We start from the raw sequence: 18,946 nt of genomic DNA on the forward strand, positions 1-18,946 counted from the left end.
ACAGGAAGACTCTCTAAAAATTATAATAATTGTAACCGTTGGATTTTTAAATCTAACGATCCACTAACACTGGTCAGAAGGATCCCAACCAGGTGCCTTGGAGAGCATCCAAATCCGTCAAAGTGAGGTACTTTGAGGGTGATGGGTTTTAGAGGGAGCAAAAAGTGAAAATTGAATGTTAGATTCATACTTAGCACGACACTCTTTGAGTTTGATTTTTGGCGATGCTAGTTAGGAGGAAGTTGAAATGTTTTTGTGAGTCTTTTCAACCTCGAGTACATAGACTATCGTGACGAAACCACCAGCTGACCCAGTATTGAATAAAAACATCATTCGTAGAAATCGACTTTCTACTTACAAATAAAAACGAGTATACAATATTGAATAAAAACATCATTCGTGGAAATCGACTTTGGATTGAATTCACTTGCTTTAATCAATACCTATTTCTTATTTCTCATAATCTTAGTTAATCATCAGCTTAAGTTAGTGGTTTGAAAACAAAAATGGTCATAGTTAATTGACACACCCCGTCCCGAAGGAGGGCATGCTGGCCGTCACGTGAGAGTGACGTAACCATTTACACAGTACGGAAGCTTTAAAGATATAATTTCTAAGATAAAACACCCAAAGGTGAGTCCTAATTTTTGGCCATTCTGTCAGAACACCGTTGAATTTCCTCGTAGTCACCACACCTTTGCATTTCTTGAACCTGGAGGGGCGCAAAACAAAATTGAGTGGGTCAGCAAAACGAACGTATTCAAAACTTTCTTTTCTCTTTTGCATATACTAACCCCTCGCTGTAAAACAAGTATAGTTTCCCAGAAAATGAACATATATACGTATGTATAGATATGTCAATCATGCTCCATGATATTCCATTCATGCTCACAATATGCCATTCATGCTCACAATATGCCATTCATGCTTGAGAATATGCCACAACAGAATCTCATAATCAAATATAAATGCTCAAGCGTAATTCACATCAATAACATATAATCTAGCAGCCGGGAGTCACCTAACGTGACCTGTACGGCTGCATCTAGAGCTCCACTCTCAACTCAATATCTGAATCTGCACACGAGTCGGAACCACCTAACGTGGTCTGTACGACAAGACTGGGTGTAATATATACGCTCTAGTGCTACGATCACGTGAAGACTGTGCGAATAATCGCGGGTCACCTACGAGTCGGAACCACCTAATGTGGTCTGTACGACAAGGCTTGCACCTAACTTGGATCCAAGGCGAGCGTGTGGTGCTGGTGAACATCACGTGAAGGACTGTGCCCTGGCCCTGGGCGGGAGCACTAACACCGGGGTGCAGATTATGAGCTCTCTAAACATCTCAACTACTACTATTGCATACAAACATGAATACCACTTACCTGGCACTTACCTGGGCCTCCTCAGCACCATGCAACAGTATGCATAATTATGGTAATGCACATATTAAAATATGATGCATATATGACAGGATATATAATTCGTATTTCTTTTAAAATACGTTTTCTGGGAAATACGTCAAGCATACGTATATATATATATATATACTGAAAAATAACTGCCCACTCACATATCACATCGACGTCTCGTAGGTCCCTGAGCCTCCCCTAGATTGGTTACATTCTTCCTCTGTATAATTTTCACCTATACAAAAAGTAACCAAATTGACGTTATTTAACGCGCATACACCAAACATTCGTCCATAACTTTCTCATACGTTACTCAATTTGGGTGTATGAATATACCACGGTGATCTACACGACGTCACGAACGCGTGACAATTTTCAGAACTCAATTTGGAGCTCTCACGCGCCCCCACGCGCACTGTTCACGCGCTGCCCACGCGCGCGTCTTCTTCCTCGCGTCGCCGGACTGGTTTCGCCGGAAATAGTGTTTTGCCGGAATTTCTGGGTAAATTTCAAAGTGTCATAACTTCTTCATTTCTTAACCATTTTCAACGTACTATATATCAAAATGAAGGTATTGACGAGACGAACACATCCATACCTGTCTCGACCCCTAACTCGCCGTGGTTTCGCCGGAAAAAGCCCCGACAGCTCCGGCCAACTTTGAACACGACGATCCCGACGTCCAAACTTCTCCAACGAAGTACTCCGAGGCTCCTTGGGACCTCACTAACACATCTACAAGCTTCAAAAGTCCAAAAACTAACTAGATTAATCTTTCATGAACAGTACTCGAAATCGGAATACCTCGAATCGACACGAAAACGAAGGATTTCTCACCTGAAAATGGTATGGTTGTACTCGTACGAGCTTCACGAGTTCGATGGTGTCCTTAGTTTCTTCGATCCATCAAGGTTTGGGTGATTTGTGTGTTGTCCGTACGTTTTTGAAGAAAGAAGGAGGAAGAACGGAGCTTGGGAGAGAGAGAGAGAGAAGTGACAGAAAAGAGACAGAGGGAGAGGAAAACACGGGAGAGTGAAACGGGGTGTATGAGTGTGTGTGTGGTCCTACAACACCACACAACACAAAACTACACGTAAAATAACGAACTAGGGGTAAAATTTGTAATTTCAAATGTACGTTTCGATATTTCCGGGACGGGATGTCACAACCTACCCTCCTTAATAGAATTTCGTCCCGAAATTCAAAACAACCAATCAACGACCCCTAGTGGTCAAAGAACAATCTAGAATACAAATTCCTCGTCTGATCTTCTGTCTCCCATGTAGCTTCCTCGACTGACTGATTTCTCCACAAATTCTTTACCAATTACACTGTCTTAATTCTCAATACATTCTTTTTCCAATCCAAGGTCGTCCTTGGTTCCTCAACCAGTCTAATCCGGATTAATTTTCAATAGTTGCATCGGAACTCCATGTGACGAATCTGCCACCTAGTGACAACGCATCGAAATATAATACATTATGCACCTTAGCCAATTCTGAAGACATCACCACTTGTATGCAACTTCATCGATTCCTTTAGTGGTCAAAAACGGTCTGATGTGTTTAAGACTTATTTTGTCTCCTTTCCAAATCTCACTATTTCTTTTCGTGATGAAATTTCTAAAAATGTTGAATCATGAAACACATCATGCTCTTACAATAACTCTGGAAGTAATTCAAGCAACTTCACTTACTCTTCGATGATCACATAAAGTCCGATGTACTTAGGACTTAATTTGCTTTCCTTTCCCAGTCGAAACATACTTTTCTAAAGTGAAAACTTCAAAATTTTAAGATCATCTACGTTAAACATTCGATTAGTGACATGTTCAACTCTTAATCACTATTGCCATTCCTGACTACTCTCAGGTTAAACTTAATCACCTGAATACTTTGAGAAGACTTATCCATAGTTTCAGGGCCTACCAAAACTCTTTCGTGATCGAATCTTCTCTATCCAGAAGTATTTCTTCCACAAATCAACAAAAATCGACACATTTCATGGTCCTTATGGCGTTACTTTAGAAACTGTGCAACCAACATACTTAAGAAACTCAGCAGTTCCGTAACCCAAATCTCTTCTCCATAAAACATATAAGTATTGTTGCACTGTGGTTGTTACTCAACACTGGAGTAAATGTACTAACTTGGTACATTGATCAACTATCACTTCAAGTTCAATCATAACCATCCTATTCTCGAACTCAGCAATCTTTCTTTTTCCCTTCTTTCCTTGCCTTGGTTAATTCTTAATTTTCTTCGTTAACCATTTGAGTCTTGAGTACGACCTTACTAAAAAGACTTAACTTGAAAATTAGCAATTACAACTTCTTCTCAATCTTTCATTCTCAACTTTACTTCAGTTGATTTCCAATCCACAAGAAGACAATCTTGGCAAGCGTGCCAGACATTAATTCTTACCACAATCTTTTCACCAAGTGCATCAGCTAGAAAAATTTTACGATCACTCTGGTCGTACAATCATGTTCATTAAACAATTCAATCCACCTTCGCTGCCTTATATCAAAATCCTTCCAAGTAATGGATATTGGAGACTTTTTGGATTCATAAAAATCTTGCATTCTTACCAAATATAATGTCTTCATAACTTCACAGCAAGAATGGTAATCATGACTTCCAAATCACCAGTAGGGTAATTCATTTCATGAGGTTCCTTTTGTCGTGAAACGTATGTAATCACCCTAACATTTGCATCAACATGCATCCAATACCATTCAAGAAACATCACTAAAATTTATGATTACCACTATCTTCTGGGAATACTAAAATACGTGCATGAGTGAGGAAATACTTCAGTTGTTGAATTCTTTGCTCACAATTTCCTTCCCACTCATACATAACCTCTTTTCTCAACAATCTTGCCAATGACAAAGCAATGACTGAAAAATCTTTCACGAACCGTCCATGATAGCTTGTTAAGCTAGGATAACTCCGAATCCCAATCACGATTCGTGGTTGTTCTAAATTCTCAATTTCTGCTTCCTTTTATGGATTCACTTGAATACCTGAAGCAGATATAATATATCTCAAAAATGCTACTTGATTCATCCAACCTTGGCATTTGCTAAACTTAGCATACAATCGAAGTTCCCTCGATCTTTGCAATACCAATTTAAGATGTTTAGCATACTTGGCTCTAGTCTTATCAATCCTTTCAATAGCAACAACAACAAATCGGTCTAGATATCATTGGAATACTTTATTCATCAAATTCATAAAGTAGTAGATGCATTCGTCACTCCGAATGGCATCACCAAAACTTGAAATGACCTTAACGAGTCCTGAAAGTTATCATAAGGGCATCCTCACCGATAATCTTCAACTAATAATATCCAGACCTCAAATCAAACTTAGAAAATATACAACCACCTAGAAGCTGATCAAACAACCATCAATGTGAGGTAACGGATAACGGTTTTCACTTGTTACTCGATTCAACTGCTTATAATCAAAGCACAGCCTTAACGTCCATTTTCTTTCTCACCAATAAACTGGGGTTCCCCTAACGTAATGTACTAGGTTGAATAAAAACCTTTATCAACCAATTTCCAATTCTCTTAGTTCAAAAGGCAACATTCTATAATATATGGTTTGTACCTGGAGACAAATCCATAGTGAACTCTACATCTTTAACTGGCGGCAATCCAGGTAAATTCTCAGGGAAAACGTCAGGTAAATGTTTGACTACTCCCACTTCTTCCACACTACTAGAAGTGACATCACTTAGCACCACATGAGATAAATATCCTTGGCAGCCTTTTGATAATAATCTCTTTGCTCTCACAGCATAAATAACGGCCTGCCTCACTCCACTTTGCATACTTACAAAAGTAATCTCTAGTCATCCAGACCGATGGAAAATAACTGGTTTCCCGGAATTAAAGTATATACTCATATACGTAATATATCTCAAAAATGCTAGACAATATGAATGTATGTCATGCCAAGTATCATAATAGAATGCTCTAGAATAACATCGAAATCCACAATCTAATGAAACAAAAATAGCTGGCAACAATACATACTCTACTATTACTGAGCACTCTAAATAAGTACGATACTAACATAGGATAACCTACCGGTTTGCTTGCTTAACGAATCCACGAATAAGTTATTAATATTACGGTCTGCAGCCCGCAATACTGATAAATCATCGTTGTCTCGATAAGTAAGCAACAACTCTCGAGGGTGTAATATTACTATTTTGCCACTCATTAGGAAATACATACACACATCTCAACCGCGTTTATTTACTACTTTCAAGGCAATAACATTAATAACGTAAAATTTCTACATTAACAACAAATAGACTTTAGCTAAGTCATTAAGAATAATTATCGTACTCCTAATCAAATCCGAATAATTCTGAGTATCTTGCAGTGATGTGTGGTTAACACATCCCTGGGCTTGTTGTTGTCTCCCACAACCTCTATTAGTGTAAATACTTCGCTCGTGTACACCACGGCCTAACTGACCATAATTAATATATCCAGGAACTTGCTGGATCGGCGCCAGTTGTGGCAAAGAAGACTGCTAGGGCTTCTGTTGGCTTTGGACATAATTTGCAGTTCTATGTCCCATCTATCCACTTGTAAAGCGTCCACTGCTTTCTCGCCTACATTCTCAAAGGTGTCCATTATTGTACCTACAGCCCAAAGGTACATTTCCTTTACCAAAATCACCTTGTCTCTGAGATCTCGGATTACCAATACATCTATCACTTCGCTTCTGGTCAATGGCATTAAAACCTTTGCCAAAAGAACTAGAATTAGCTTCACTTCTTTTGAAATTCCGAATCTTTCGAGGTTCTCGAGATGACCGGCCTTTATCCTTGTCATCATTCCTCTGATTCTTCTTCATCATTAACGATGGACATAATCTCCGAGTCCTTAAGGCTCAACAACATCTTGTATACTCCTGGTAAGAATTACAATGGATAGTGGTCACCCAAAATACCATTGCCTTATGCCACCCAGCCTAAAACAATATAACACTTCAATCAAAATAGCAGCAATATTCGAATGGGATGAGACAAGTCTGAGAACTTTCTATAATACTCATTGATCGTCAGCTTTCCTTGTCTCACATTTGCAAACTCTTGTTTTCTACCATCGTAAGATGCCAAAGGAATAATTCTTTTCTTTAAACAAATCCTTAAACAATTCTCAATCGGCTGTTTCCTTCGGTGACAACGAATTATACTCCTGTTTCCACCAGGATACAAGTTCATAACTCAAACCAGGTAGTCGTCTCAACCCTTCTGTCAAAAGGAAGATTCCTTTGACTTGCATAATCTAAAACATCTTTTCCAATCGGTTAATCCATCACTTTGCTCCCTCAGGTTCATCATTTCATAAGGTGATTCAAATTCAACTCATAACCCATCTTAAAATGTCCCTTTTTGATAATATACTGAATCACCAAAATAATAGTTTCCCCTAATAGCTAAATCAGGGAGACTAAATTCCTCTAACTACGTGGTTTGCTACGAGGCGGTGTAGTTCTGACAGAATTCACTAGAACTTCTCAAGATGTCCAAGATTGAAACTTAGGCTCTGATACCAACTGACACACCCCGTCCCGAAGGAGGGCATGCTGGCCGTCACGTGAGAGTGACGTAACCATTTACACAGTACGGAAGCTTTAAAGATATAATTTCTAAGATAAAACACCCAAAGGTGAGTCCTAATTTTTGGCCATTCTGTCAGAACACCGTTGAATTTCCTCGTAGTCACCACACCTTTGCATTTCTTGAACCTGGAGGGGCGCAAAACAAAATTGAGTGGGTCAGCAAAACGAACGTATTCAAAACTTTCTTTTCTCTTTTGCATATACTAACCCCTCGCTGTAAAACAAGTATAGTTTCCCAGAAAATGAACATATATACGTATGTATAGATATGTCAATCATGCTCCATGATATTCCATTCATGCTCACAATATGCCATTCATGCTCACAATATGCCATTCATGCTTGAGAATATGCCACAACAGAATCTCATAATCAAATATAAATGCTCAAGCGTAATTCACATCAATAACATATAATCTAGCAGCCGGGAGTCACCTAACGTGACCTGTACGGCTGCATCTAGAGCTCCACTCTCAACTCAATATCTGAATCTGCACACGAGTCGGAACCACCTAACGTGGTCTGTACGACAAGACTGGGTGTAATATATACGCTCTAGTGCTACGATCACGTGAAGACTGTGCGAATAATCGCGGGTCACCTACGAGTCGGAACCACCTAATGTGGTCTGTACGACAAGGCTTGCACCTAACTTGGATCCAAGGCGAGCGTGTGGTGCTGGTGAACATCACGTGAAGGACTGTGCCCTGGCCCTGGGCGGGAGCACTAACACCGGGGTGCAGATTATGAGCTCTCTAAACATCTCAACTACTACTATTGCATACAAACATGAATACCACTTACCTGGCACTTACCTGGGCCTCCTCAGCACCATGCAACAGTATGCATAATTATGGTAATGCACATATTAAAATATGATGCATATATGACAGGATATATAATTCGTATTTCTTTTAAAATACGTTTTCTGGGAAATACGTCAAGCATACGTATATATATATATATATACTGAAAAATAACTGCCCACTCACATATCACATCGACGTCTCGTAGGTCCCTGAGCCTCCCCTAGATTGGTTACATTCTTCCTCTGTATAATTTTCACCTATACAAAAAGTAACCAAATTGACGTTATTTAACGCGCATACACCAAACATTCGTCCATAACTTTCTCATACGTTACTCAATTTGGGTGTATGAATATACCACGGTGATCTACACGACGTCACGAACGCGTGACAATTTTCAGAACTCAATTTGGAGCTCTCACGCGCCCCCACGCGCACTGTTCACGCGCTGCCCACGCGCGCGTCTTCTTCCTCGCGTCGCCGGACTGGTTTCGCCGGAAATAGTGTTTTGCCGGAATTTCTGGGTAAATTTCAAAGTGTCATAACTTCTTCATTTCTTAACCATTTTCAACGTACTATATATCAAAATGAAGGTATTGACGAGACGAACACATCCATACCTGTCTCGACCCCTAACTCGCCGTGGTTTCGCCGGAAAAAGCCCCGACAGCTCCGGCCAACTTTGAACACGACGATCCCGACGTCCAAACTTCTCCAACGAAGTACTCCGAGGCTCCTTGGGACCTCACTAACACATCTACAAGCTTCAAAAGTCCAAAAACTAACTAGATTAATCTTTCATGAACAGTACTCGAAATCGGAATACCTCGAATCGACACGAAAACGAAGGATTTCTCACCTGAAAATGGTATGGTTGTACTCGTACGAGCTTCACGAGTTCGATGGTGTCCTTAGTTTCTTCGATCCATCAAGGTTTGGGTGATTTGTGTGTTGTCCGTACGTTTTTGAAGAAAGAAGGAGGAAGAACGGAGCTTGGGAGAGAGAGAGAGAGAAGTGACAGAAAAGAGACAGAGGGAGAGGAAAACACGGGAGAGTGAAACGGGGTGTATGAGTGTGTGTGTGGTCCTACAACACCACACAACACAAAACTACACGTAAAATAACGAACTAGGGGTAAAATTTGTAATTTCAAATGTACGTTTCGATATTTCCGGGACGGGATGTCACATTAATGGTTTGAAATCAAAATTTGACAAGTTTTTTGCCTTTTTTGTGGGAAAAATGTTTATTTTTAATTTTTTTAGTTTTAGGAAGTAAAAGAAAATAGAATTAATTAAGAACTTAGCGGCTTTTTGCGCCAAATTAATAATTAGGATGATTTATCACAGAAAATAAAAATAATTTAGGATTTTTAGATCCAAACACCCCCCGGTGATTTGGACTCCCAAAACCCCACACAGTTGGATCACAAAACCGACTTAAACCCTTTCTTAACCTCTCCGGAGTAATCTCCCACAGAAAATCGATCGGCCTTCTGCTTTCTGCGTCTGCTTTTGCTTTCAGGCGCTCCACCATGAGACGGGCTTCCACTCTCGCCTCACTCCCCCTCCTCTCCCGATCCCTTTCCACCGCCCAGGGCGGCGCCGCCGTCACGTCAGCCCCCGCCACCTACGGTCTTCTCCAGGTTGCTCTGTACGGGACCACCTCCACCGGTTCTCAGGCTCCTCGTCGATGGCTCGATTCGTTTTCCGGAGGTTCGGGTGGGAAGCTGGCAATCGGCGTCGCCGGAACTCTGGCTTCGGTCGCGGTCGCCACGTCGCTCGCTCCGGAGGCCTATGCCAAAGAGCCGCCTCCGGCTGCGCTTGTTCCCAAGGAAGTTGTGCTTTACCAGTACGAAGCCTGCCCTTTCTGCAACAAAGTTAAAGGTAAAAATCAAATCTTTACTTGTTGAATTGCTTTGGAGATATTGTGTTTCTGTTGCCTTAGAGTTGTTTAAAATTTTCACTGAATTATCGAAAAATGGATGAGCTTTCGTGCTAAAATGTTCAATTTTACTATTTTAGTATGGATGAAACATACATTTGAATTTCACTGCAGTTATAATGGTTACATGTTCATAAAAGAACAAACTTTTACATGTAGTTGACACTCGATTATGAACTTTCGCTAGGAATCGAACTATTTGGACAAACAATGCAATGGGGTTGCTTGTTGCGCGAAACAAGCATTCGATACTGTGCCACATTTGGGAGTTTTTGAAGTTATTAAGATCACCTTCATTTTTTCGTGTTTTTTACATTTTTAATTTGTTTTATTGCTCCTATAATATTATCCAAAAAATAGTTATTATCGTGTTGTTTACGAGTTGGGGATACTTTATTCTTGTATCAGCATTCTTGGATTACCACGATATACCCTACAAAGTTGTGGAGGTCAACCCACTTAGTAAGAAAGAGATTAAATGGTCCGATTATCAGAAGGTCCCTATACTGATGGTGGATGGGGAGCAGCTGGTTGATTCATCAGGTACCTGTCCTTGTGACTGTTTTTAGATTGCTTCAGTTTCTTGGTTCGATTTCTAATTAGAATAATGTGATCCACACGTTGTTGAATATATAGGCACTATAATTACATATCTCAATTAAAATTGAGCATGTGTCTGTTTGCAGCTATAATTGATCAGTTGAATAGCAAAATTGTTCCTGAGAGAGCAGCTGCTTCTTCCTCAGATGACGATGAAGAGAAAAAGTGGCGCCAGTATGTTATCTTTTCCTCAAGCTAGCTTTTTATGCATATATTCATGTTTGGATAAAATGGGAGGAGCGGTAATATACTAAAAGGTTGCCGGTGTGAGCCACTGAACCATGATTTATCTAAGAAATAAAGAAAAGGAGAGAATGCTGCTGAGTGATTCTCACCTCTTAGTGGCTTATTACAAGAATAGAAGAATCTGTGATCTGATGACCACTTTGAATTATGCACGCCTCCAGTCCTTTGGGAAATGAGCTGAAAGTTTATAAGATTTTTATTGTTCTGAAAGTTCATAAAATGGGAAATGAGCTCGGAACTTCGTCTGAAATGGACATTATCGATAAACCTTGGTTCAGACATCTCTTGTAGAAGCCTCTTTGGATTTACATGGATTTTGGTCGAGCAAATTAGATTTCGTTTTGTATGAACTTGGTGAATGAAATGAAAAACACTCATATATTGTTGTTATGATTTGAGAAGTTGCGTATCACTCACACTGTGGAGCTTCAGCTTTGAAGCTGTTGGTGTGGCATACCTTGAGCTTTGGTATCTTTGTATTACTAACTGTTAAATTCATGACCGTGTATTACGTGGTACTAGGTTTATTACTATAAGTTTTGATACTTTTTATTTGGTTGCATAGAATATTAAATTTTGATATCTTTGGTGTGCTTCTTGTTGTGGTATAGGTGGGTTGATAATCACTTGGTGCATATGTTGTCACCAAACATATACCGAAATACGTCGGAGGCCCTTGAGTCCTTTGACTATATCACAAGCAATGGTAACTAGATCCCATCTATGCACCCAGATTTTATGGGCCTTCTACGACAATCTTCATTACCTTCTTCAGTTTGTATTGCTAATACTTACTCGTCGGTTTTCTTCTGTTGTTTTGGTGGTTATTTGTATTCTGATCTCAGTTTTGCCGTAACTGCAGGTAATTTTAGCTACACAGAAAAAATTTCAGTGAAGTATGCTGGTGCTGCAGCTATGTACTTTGTGTCAAAGAAACTAAAGAAGAAATATAATATTACTGATGAGCGTGCATCCCTGTATGAAGCAGCAGAAACATGGGTTGATGCTCTTAACGGGCGGGACTTCCTTGGTATGTGTTCTAACTTGTGACATAGGCAGGTTGTGTCACATAGAGATGGCATGCGGGTTACCTTTTACTTAATAAATGATCAGGAGATGCATTAATTAAGTGACACTCACAGAAATAGATTGATGCATATACTTATGAGAAAAGAAATAAATTTAGTACTCTCGACTATTAGATGATACTTGAATGTACCCGCACAAAGTTTTGTCGAGGAAGAAATTGAAGTAGTAATCGTCTAGAGACTAAAATCAAGATCAACGATCAGTTGATGAGAACGCTATCGTGAACCCTTTGCCTGAGTGAGTCTTGATAAGTAAGTATTGGTTGTTTACATGTACATGTTTCTTGTGTCAGGGGGCTCCAAACCTAATTTGGCAGACCTTGCTGTTTTTGGGGTGCTAAGGCCAATCCGTTATTTGAGGTCGGGTAAAGATATGGTGGAGCATACACGCATCGGTGAATGGTACTCAAGAATGGAGCGTGCCGTGGGAGAGCCTGCAAGGATTAAGGAGTAAATTGGACATCCCGACGAGTTTGTAGCTGGGTTCTATACTTCATTTTTGAGTTTGCCGTATCTGTCACCAAACTTGATCAAATACTAAGAAGAAAGATTTTTCAGGAGACACTCGGAAGTTATAAATCGTTTGAATACAAGCAACGTTTTGCGATTATTCGATTGTTTGAATACAAGCAACGTTTACCATTACAAGGAATAAGAAAACCAGAGTGTCGAATTTTACCAAGGGGTGTGGATCTTGTGTTAAATTAGTTTCAATCCGATTGATATTACTGACTACTCTTCTATATGATTCTTTACCTCAATTATTGGCAGAACAAGCCTTATTTTGCGGTGTTAAATGGTATTCGATTTGATGTGGCTTTTACTCTTATTTTTTCTCGTAAAATACTAATATCGCTTGTAATGAAAGATGAATACAAGTTGATCTCTTTAGCTGCTCGCTCCTTCCCATAACTCCGCAATTTTCATACTCTTTAACCCCTTTAGCCTGGGATTGGTGGTAGCCCCTTTTTCCCTCCCCTCATCCTAGCCTCTTCCTCTTTCCTCTTTTCGGTGATCTTTACTCCCCATCACCAAATGGTCCTACCTTCCCCTCATCGTTGGTGTTCTTTTAATTTTAATTTCATGCGTTATTGGATTTGTTTAAGACGTATGAATTTTCGTTCCTCTATTACTATATTGCCTTTAAACGTTTATTTATTATTACTTTCTATTTAATTTTATTATCTTGCCTGTGAATTTGTATTTTCTATGAAACTTGGGGAGATGTTATTTGCATCCATACTATTGTGAAACTCTTTTTTACGAGAAATGTTAAGGAGACTCTTGGAGACGGCAAATGTGAGGCTGGTGAGGTGAGGCAATAAAGGAGTTAAAACCCCACTTTGAGAGACTCTTCTTAGCATTTTTCGTTTTTTATAGCAACGATCAATTATGACCTTTATTGATATTATGAGGAACTTGGAGGACCTAACTACAAATAAAAACAAAAAAAGTTGAGAAGTTGGAGGACCTTCGTGATATTTCACTGTATGTGAACAGTAATAACCTCAACCAAAGAGAACCATCTTTCCGCCTAGGTTACGCTGCGCTGGTCGCTGCTTTATCCTCTCCCTCTCTCTCTCTCTCCCCTCCTCCTCCTCCTCCTCTCCTCCTCTCTCTCTCTCTCTCTCTCTCTCTCTCTCTCTCTCTCTCTCTCTCTCTCTCTCTCTCTCTAAATCCATAACTTGCTGGTTTGGCAATTCCGGAGGGTTCGAACGAAGAATCTCAAAGAAAAACACATTCATGGCGTCTCAGGCCGCCAATCTGTGGGTTCTGCTGGGTTTAGGTTTGGCTGGAATTCTTCTGATGACAAGGAAGCTGAAGAAAACCATCAGAGAAGACTTTGGCGCCTTTGTTGAGCGGCTTCAACTTCTTCCTCCGCCACAGCCTGCTCCTCCCAAGGCTCCGCACCCCCTCACCGGCCTCACCTTCGCTGTCTCCGACGTGTACGCTCTCTCTACCCACTTCCCCTCTGTTTGTTTCCCGAGAAAATAGTTGAAACCCAATATTTTGTTAGAGTGGAAAAAGAGAAAGTATGTCTCTTTGGCTGCTGAGAAAAAGGAAAAGGATGGAACTGTGAAAGTTTCAGTCTTTGCCTTTTGGTTAGCTTTATTGAACCTGATTGAAGTTATGGTTAGTATTGATAGTTGAAAGGATTAGTTGAATTGGGTTGGAACCCGGATGGGGAAAAGGCCTGAAATTCATGACTTATTTTTCTTTCTGTAAAAATCTCTGACTTCTGTTCTGCCTGTTGCTTTTATTGATCTTACTGATTCGAAAGTAGCTTGTTGAACTTGAACTGTGTTATAGGTTCGTTTTACGTTTTCGATAGGTTTGCTGTGTTTAGTGATTGAGAGGGGGTGATTATTATACTAAAAAAAGCAGAACATCTATGGAACCCAGGATGGCAGTTACGGCTGAATTCGAATGTGACATTGAAAGAATAAATGAACATCTTTTCTGTACATTGAGTCGATATGTGTAGATGCGTAGACACACGAATGCACTTTTTCTTTGCTTTGCAGTCATAGTTTTTTTTAGACTATTTAGTTGTGTTAAAAGTGAAGAACTTTGTAACATGGTTGCAGATTTGAAATTGAGGGACATGTAACTGGTTTTGGTCATCCTGATTGGGGAAGAACACATGATGCAGCTTCCCGGACGTCGCCTGTGGTTTCCACTCTTGTCGAAGGAGGTGCCACATGCACTGGGATAACTGTTGTGGATGAATTGGCATATAGGTATGTATAGCTATGAACATACACTTTGACTGGGCCCTTGACGGGCTGAAGGTGCTATTCCTAATGTGATTGTGAGGATCTTCTATCAAATTGAAATAAGAAAATAATTTTGAGGATCAACACCAACTAATGACATCTATATTTTCCTTTCAATTTCTCCAACTCTAGCTTTAGTCTTGGTTACATATTTCCAATTCTTATCGGCGTGTTTATTTTCAGTATTACTGGAGAAAATAAGCATTATGGTACCCCCACCAATCCAGCAGCATCTTCAAGAAAACCAGGTGGATCCTCTAGTGGAGCTGCTGTGGCTGTAGCCGCTGATCTTGTTGACTTTTCACTGGGTAAGCTTCCTTTTCTTATCCTTTCTGAAATCGTTCTTCATCTTCTTTACATTTCCCCTTGAGTTTTTTAACTTTTATTGTTAGTCTTTGACCATGGGAAATGCATATTTGAAGGAATTGGTTTCGCTTCCTTTGCCTATCTTGTGATTCTTATCTGAAAAAACTCTTATTTGGATACTCAGCATGTTCTTAATCTTACTGTATCTCAAAAATGCCCCTCTTTTCAATTTCAACAGTGCAGCATGTATGATAATGTAATATTTACTTAATGGTAACATCACGGTGCAGGTCTTGATACTGTTGGTGGTGTTAGAGTACCTGCTGGGTCTTGTGGCATCATTGGATTCCGAGCTTCACATGGCTCTGTTTCTCATGCTGGATTTATACCTGTTTCTACAAGTCTGGATACTGTTGGTATGTATTGATGCAATTCTGTATGCTGCCAGGCTGCAGCAATATATGTTAATGTGCAACTATCCATGCCTGAAAACTTGTAACTTTTGTCTATTAATTTTTTGCTAGTATGGAGATATTATTTAACTTGTAAGATCACATTTGCAGGATGGTTTGCTAGGGATCCTAATGTCCTGCGTCGTGTTGGACACGTGCTGCTGCAACTTCCTTATGCAGTTTCACGCAGTCCAAGACAAATTGTAATGGCTGATGATTGCTTTCAAGAAGTAAAGATTCCTGTTGATAGGATTGTTCAAGTGGTTATCAAATCCACTGAGAAGCTTTTTGGAAGTATGTTTTTTTTCCCTTTGATTTATAGATCCATTATATGCTCCTTTCTGTGGTGGACTGCTGTTGTGAAAGTTTTCTGATTGAGTTATCGATAAACTGGTTCAGAACAAGTGTTGAAACATGAAAATATTGGGGACTACTGCAATTCAAAAGTTCCAAGCTTGAAAAAGTTTAATGGCCAGAAGACAAATGGTGAAGTAAAGACTTCATCCCTCAAATTGCTTGCCAATGTTGTGCAGTTTCTTCAAAGGTGAGGTTATTTAGTCGGTAGTCAATTTTCTGTATATGTCATAATTTTGAGACTGAGGTTACTTTGCTTATATTTTTTCCTTCTATTCCAATTATCTTTGGTGTATTCTTATGGTTGAATAGGAAGGGGGAAACTGAAACTCTTTAAGTGTGGGGAAGTGTGTGCAAGATGATAAAAATTTAATAGTAATTTCTAACCTGAGAAAAGTACTTGGCAAAATATGAGGTTCATAAGAAGGCAGTTTTTCACTTTGTTCATTTCGTTTGTCTTTTGATTTTGAAAATTTACCTTGATCATATAGTAATTGAGGTTTATTGTGTTCCGTATTGTAGGCATGAGTTCAGACATAATCACAGGGAGTGGATTGATTCGGTAAAGCCTGTTTTGGAGTCTGCAACTTCAGCGCAAATATGTGGGCCACCGGAGGCATCCGATGAGGAGATTGAGATATGCAAGTCAATTAGGAATGAATTACAGGCAGCTGTCAGCTCTCTATTGAAGGTAGCCATTTTTAATTATTAACTTATTACTAATTTTCTCATAGCCAAACATATCTATACATTACACACATACATGCACACTTCCAAGCACACATACGTACAGATTGTCTTATTAATTACGAAGCCAAATTAGCTTGACTGGATGGCTGACTGGATTGTCAAGTGCTCTTAATTTATGTCTGATTTAACCATAGTGGTTGTTTTCAATGTGCCACTAGTCTTTTAAGGCTACTTTGTTCCCCAAGATTAACATGCCTGAATTCCATTTCTTTACTACAGTTTAAGGACACCGTATAATTAAAACATGCTGCTCTTTTTCCTAATTCTTTAATGTTTTTATCGAGGTTTATTAGATTGATTATGCTTTTCTCTTTTATTTGCTTATGTAGGATGATGGAATTTTGGTTATCCCAACTATAGCAGACCCCCCTGCAAAACTTGGGGGGAAGGAGATGCTCTCTGAGGACTTCCGGAATCGTACTTTTGGTCTCTTAAGTATTGCAAGCCTGTCAGGCTGTTGTCAGGTGAAAATCCATCAATCTCTCTCTCCAATCTTTAATATTTTCGTGTATCATTATGTATTCATTGCATAGTGATAAGTTTGTACTGAATCTACTGATTTTAATTTCTCCTAATCACCAATACTTTTTGGATGTCTACTCTTCAGGTCACAGCACCTCTGGGATTTTATGACAAGTGCCCTGTTTCAGTTTCTTTCATAGCCAGGCATGGGGGTGATCGCTTTTTACTGGATGCACTGCACACTATGTATACGTCTTTACAGGAGCAGGCCGATATTGCTTCAAAATCCAGATCATCCAAAAATGCTCTCACCAAGGAACAATCTGCTGAAATTGCCAAGGAAAAGGTAGGTCATTGCTATCGTGATTATCGTCCATTTTGCTTTCAAGTTGTTGCTGTCTTTGTTGATTTTCTTTGTAACATAGAACATCATGATATCAATTTTCTATTGGTTTTGCTTAACATCGTGAATTATGAATTGACACGAACAATAGTTCTACCAAGTCATATTTGCATAGTGGCTATTCATGTTTCTTTTCGAATTGCATTTGCATATTCTAAAGCCTCTTCTGTTATCTTTACAAAATAATTAGGGAAATCAAGCATACAAAGATAAAGAGTGGCAGAAGGCTATTGGCTTTTATTCAGAAGCTATCAAACTTAGTGGCAACAATGCAACGTATTACAGTAACAGGGCTCAAGCATATCTTGAAGTTGGAAGGTAATGCTATTTGTTGGGACATTTATTATCTAAATTGATTTCTTGGAGTAGGTTTCTGATTTACTTCTTCCGTCCAGTTTCATTCAAGCGGAGGCAGATTGTACAAAAGCCATCAACCTTGACAAAAAGGTAACTTCTCTCCAAAAGTAATAATTACTGGATATTCACAATTATTGGGTAGATGCTATAGACCATGGGCTCATTGTGTTCCATTCATTAATCGTTGTTATACGACGTTATGTGATTAAAAATTTCTAGTTTTTTTCGTCGGTTGTAGAGAGAATGGAGTACATTTTTATAACCATTGTACAATGACATTGTTGCCTACTTATGTTTCTTCAGAATGTGAAAGCTTATTTCCGAAGAGGCACTGCAAGGGAGATGCTTGGTTACTATAAGGAAGCGATTGAAGGTCAGATTTGGTTGTTTATTTTTATTTTTTTATACTTCCTTCTGAGAGACCGACAGTATTACCCTCATCATCTACCCTTAAGCTAAAAACCAAGGGTAAAAGTTTAAGGAGAATAGTGTTTACCGGGTGCAAACTAGATATATTTCAGATTGGAGTTGCAGATATACATTGTTTTGGTATTCTGTTTCATAGCTCAGAACACGAGTGTGTTTGTTAAGCACATCTGAGTGTTTTTAATTCATTCATTCCAATCTCCTAAAGTAACTTCGGTTCGATGGTGCTTCATTCTGCAGACTTTAGACACGCACTTGTTCTTGAGCCAACCAACAAACGAGCAGCCGCTGCTGCTGAAAGATTGAGGAAGGTATTCCTGTAGCTTATTGAAGTTCGCTTGTCCGTGAAAAACCCATTTAAACTAGACAGTCAACAATTGCCATGTGTCTATGCCAATCGAATGAGAAGCAGGATGGAAGACACTCGAGAGAAGTTGAGAATCTTTACTCTTACGATCACGGTGTTTTTTTTGGGGGCCTGGATAAATGTTTGGTCAGATCAGTTTTTAGGAACCTTAGATTATTATTATTGTCGCCAAAATTTGTACTTAACAGTCCAATTTTGTTGCTTCGATACGTTACATTCGGTTGTAATTCTAGCTTTTAGGTGAGTTTTGAAGCTGATCATGAGCACAGCCATTACGATATTCATCTCTGCCTTCACATTGCAATTTATTGCATTCGTTCTTAACTTGTATTTTGGTTGGTTTCATTGGAAGCAAATAATGTCGCTCGATATGCTCGACTCGTTCTTTGCCTTAATCAAACAACGAGTTGAGCATATCGTAAACTGTGAAGATCCTGCTCTTCTTCTGTATACTCTGGGAGTTGAAGCTCTCGTAAACTATGCCTCGTTGCAGACACTGAAAAATCGACATGAGCAGCTCTTAGTTTAGAGAGA

The 18,946-nt window shown here is 39.4% G+C and overlaps 2 protein-coding genes and 1 long non-coding RNA gene across 4 annotated transcripts; 2 read left to right on the plus strand and 1 right to left on the minus strand.

Annotated features, from left to right (window-relative positions):
• Positions 1-527: 527 nt before the first annotated feature.
• LOC137726902 (uncharacterized) lies at positions 528-9,033 on the minus strand. Its single transcript, XR_015955537.1, has 9 exons — positions 8,740-9,033; positions 8,501-8,644; positions 8,239-8,400; positions 8,064-8,137; positions 2,255-7,197; positions 2,016-2,159; positions 1,754-1,915; positions 1,579-1,652; positions 528-712 (listed from the first exon to the last, which is right to left on the minus strand). It is a non-coding gene; the product is annotated as an uncharacterized LOC137726902 (long non-coding RNA).
• Positions 9,034-9,217: 184 nt separating this feature from the next.
• LOC137713287 (uncharacterized) lies at positions 9,218-12,587 on the plus strand. Of its 2 annotated transcripts, none has more exons than XM_088683628.1 (6): positions 9,218-9,766; positions 10,012-10,367; positions 10,511-10,598; positions 11,282-11,376; positions 11,533-11,700; positions 12,052-12,587. In XM_088683628.1, the coding sequence occupies exons 2-6, from the start codon at positions 10,040-10,042 to the stop codon at positions 12,210-12,212; spliced, it is 840 nt and encodes a 279-aa protein (XP_088539754.1). In that variant the 5' UTR covers positions 9,218-9,766; positions 10,012-10,039; the 3' UTR covers positions 12,213-12,587. The 2 variants fall into 2 exon arrangements, with proteins under 2 accessions (XP_088539754.1, XP_068308677.2); XM_068452576.2 differs by having other exon boundaries at positions 10,233-10,367.
• Positions 12,588-13,243: 656 nt separating this feature from the next.
• On the plus strand, positions 13,244-18,742 carry LOC137712715 (translocon at the outer membrane of chloroplasts 64). Its single transcript, XM_068451852.2, has 13 exons — positions 13,244-13,704; positions 14,347-14,499; positions 14,719-14,843; positions 15,132-15,257; positions 15,405-15,587; positions 15,693-15,837; positions 16,170-16,338; positions 16,727-16,861; positions 17,005-17,205; positions 17,453-17,580; positions 17,658-17,709; positions 17,923-17,992; positions 18,286-18,742. Exons 1-13 carry the CDS (start codon positions 13,502-13,504, stop codon positions 18,366-18,368), a joined length of 1,773 nt encoding a protein of 590 aa, XP_068307953.2. The 5' UTR covers positions 13,244-13,501; the 3' UTR covers positions 18,369-18,742.
• Positions 18,743-18,946: the final 204 nt, after the last annotated feature.

The sequence above is a fragment of the Pyrus communis genome, chromosome 14 (assembly GCF_041283825.1).
Source record: "Pyrus communis isolate YQ-2024b chromosome 14, ASM4128382v1, whole genome shotgun sequence".
Lineage (NCBI taxonomy): Eukaryota > Viridiplantae > Streptophyta > Magnoliopsida > Rosales > Rosaceae > Pyrus > Pyrus communis.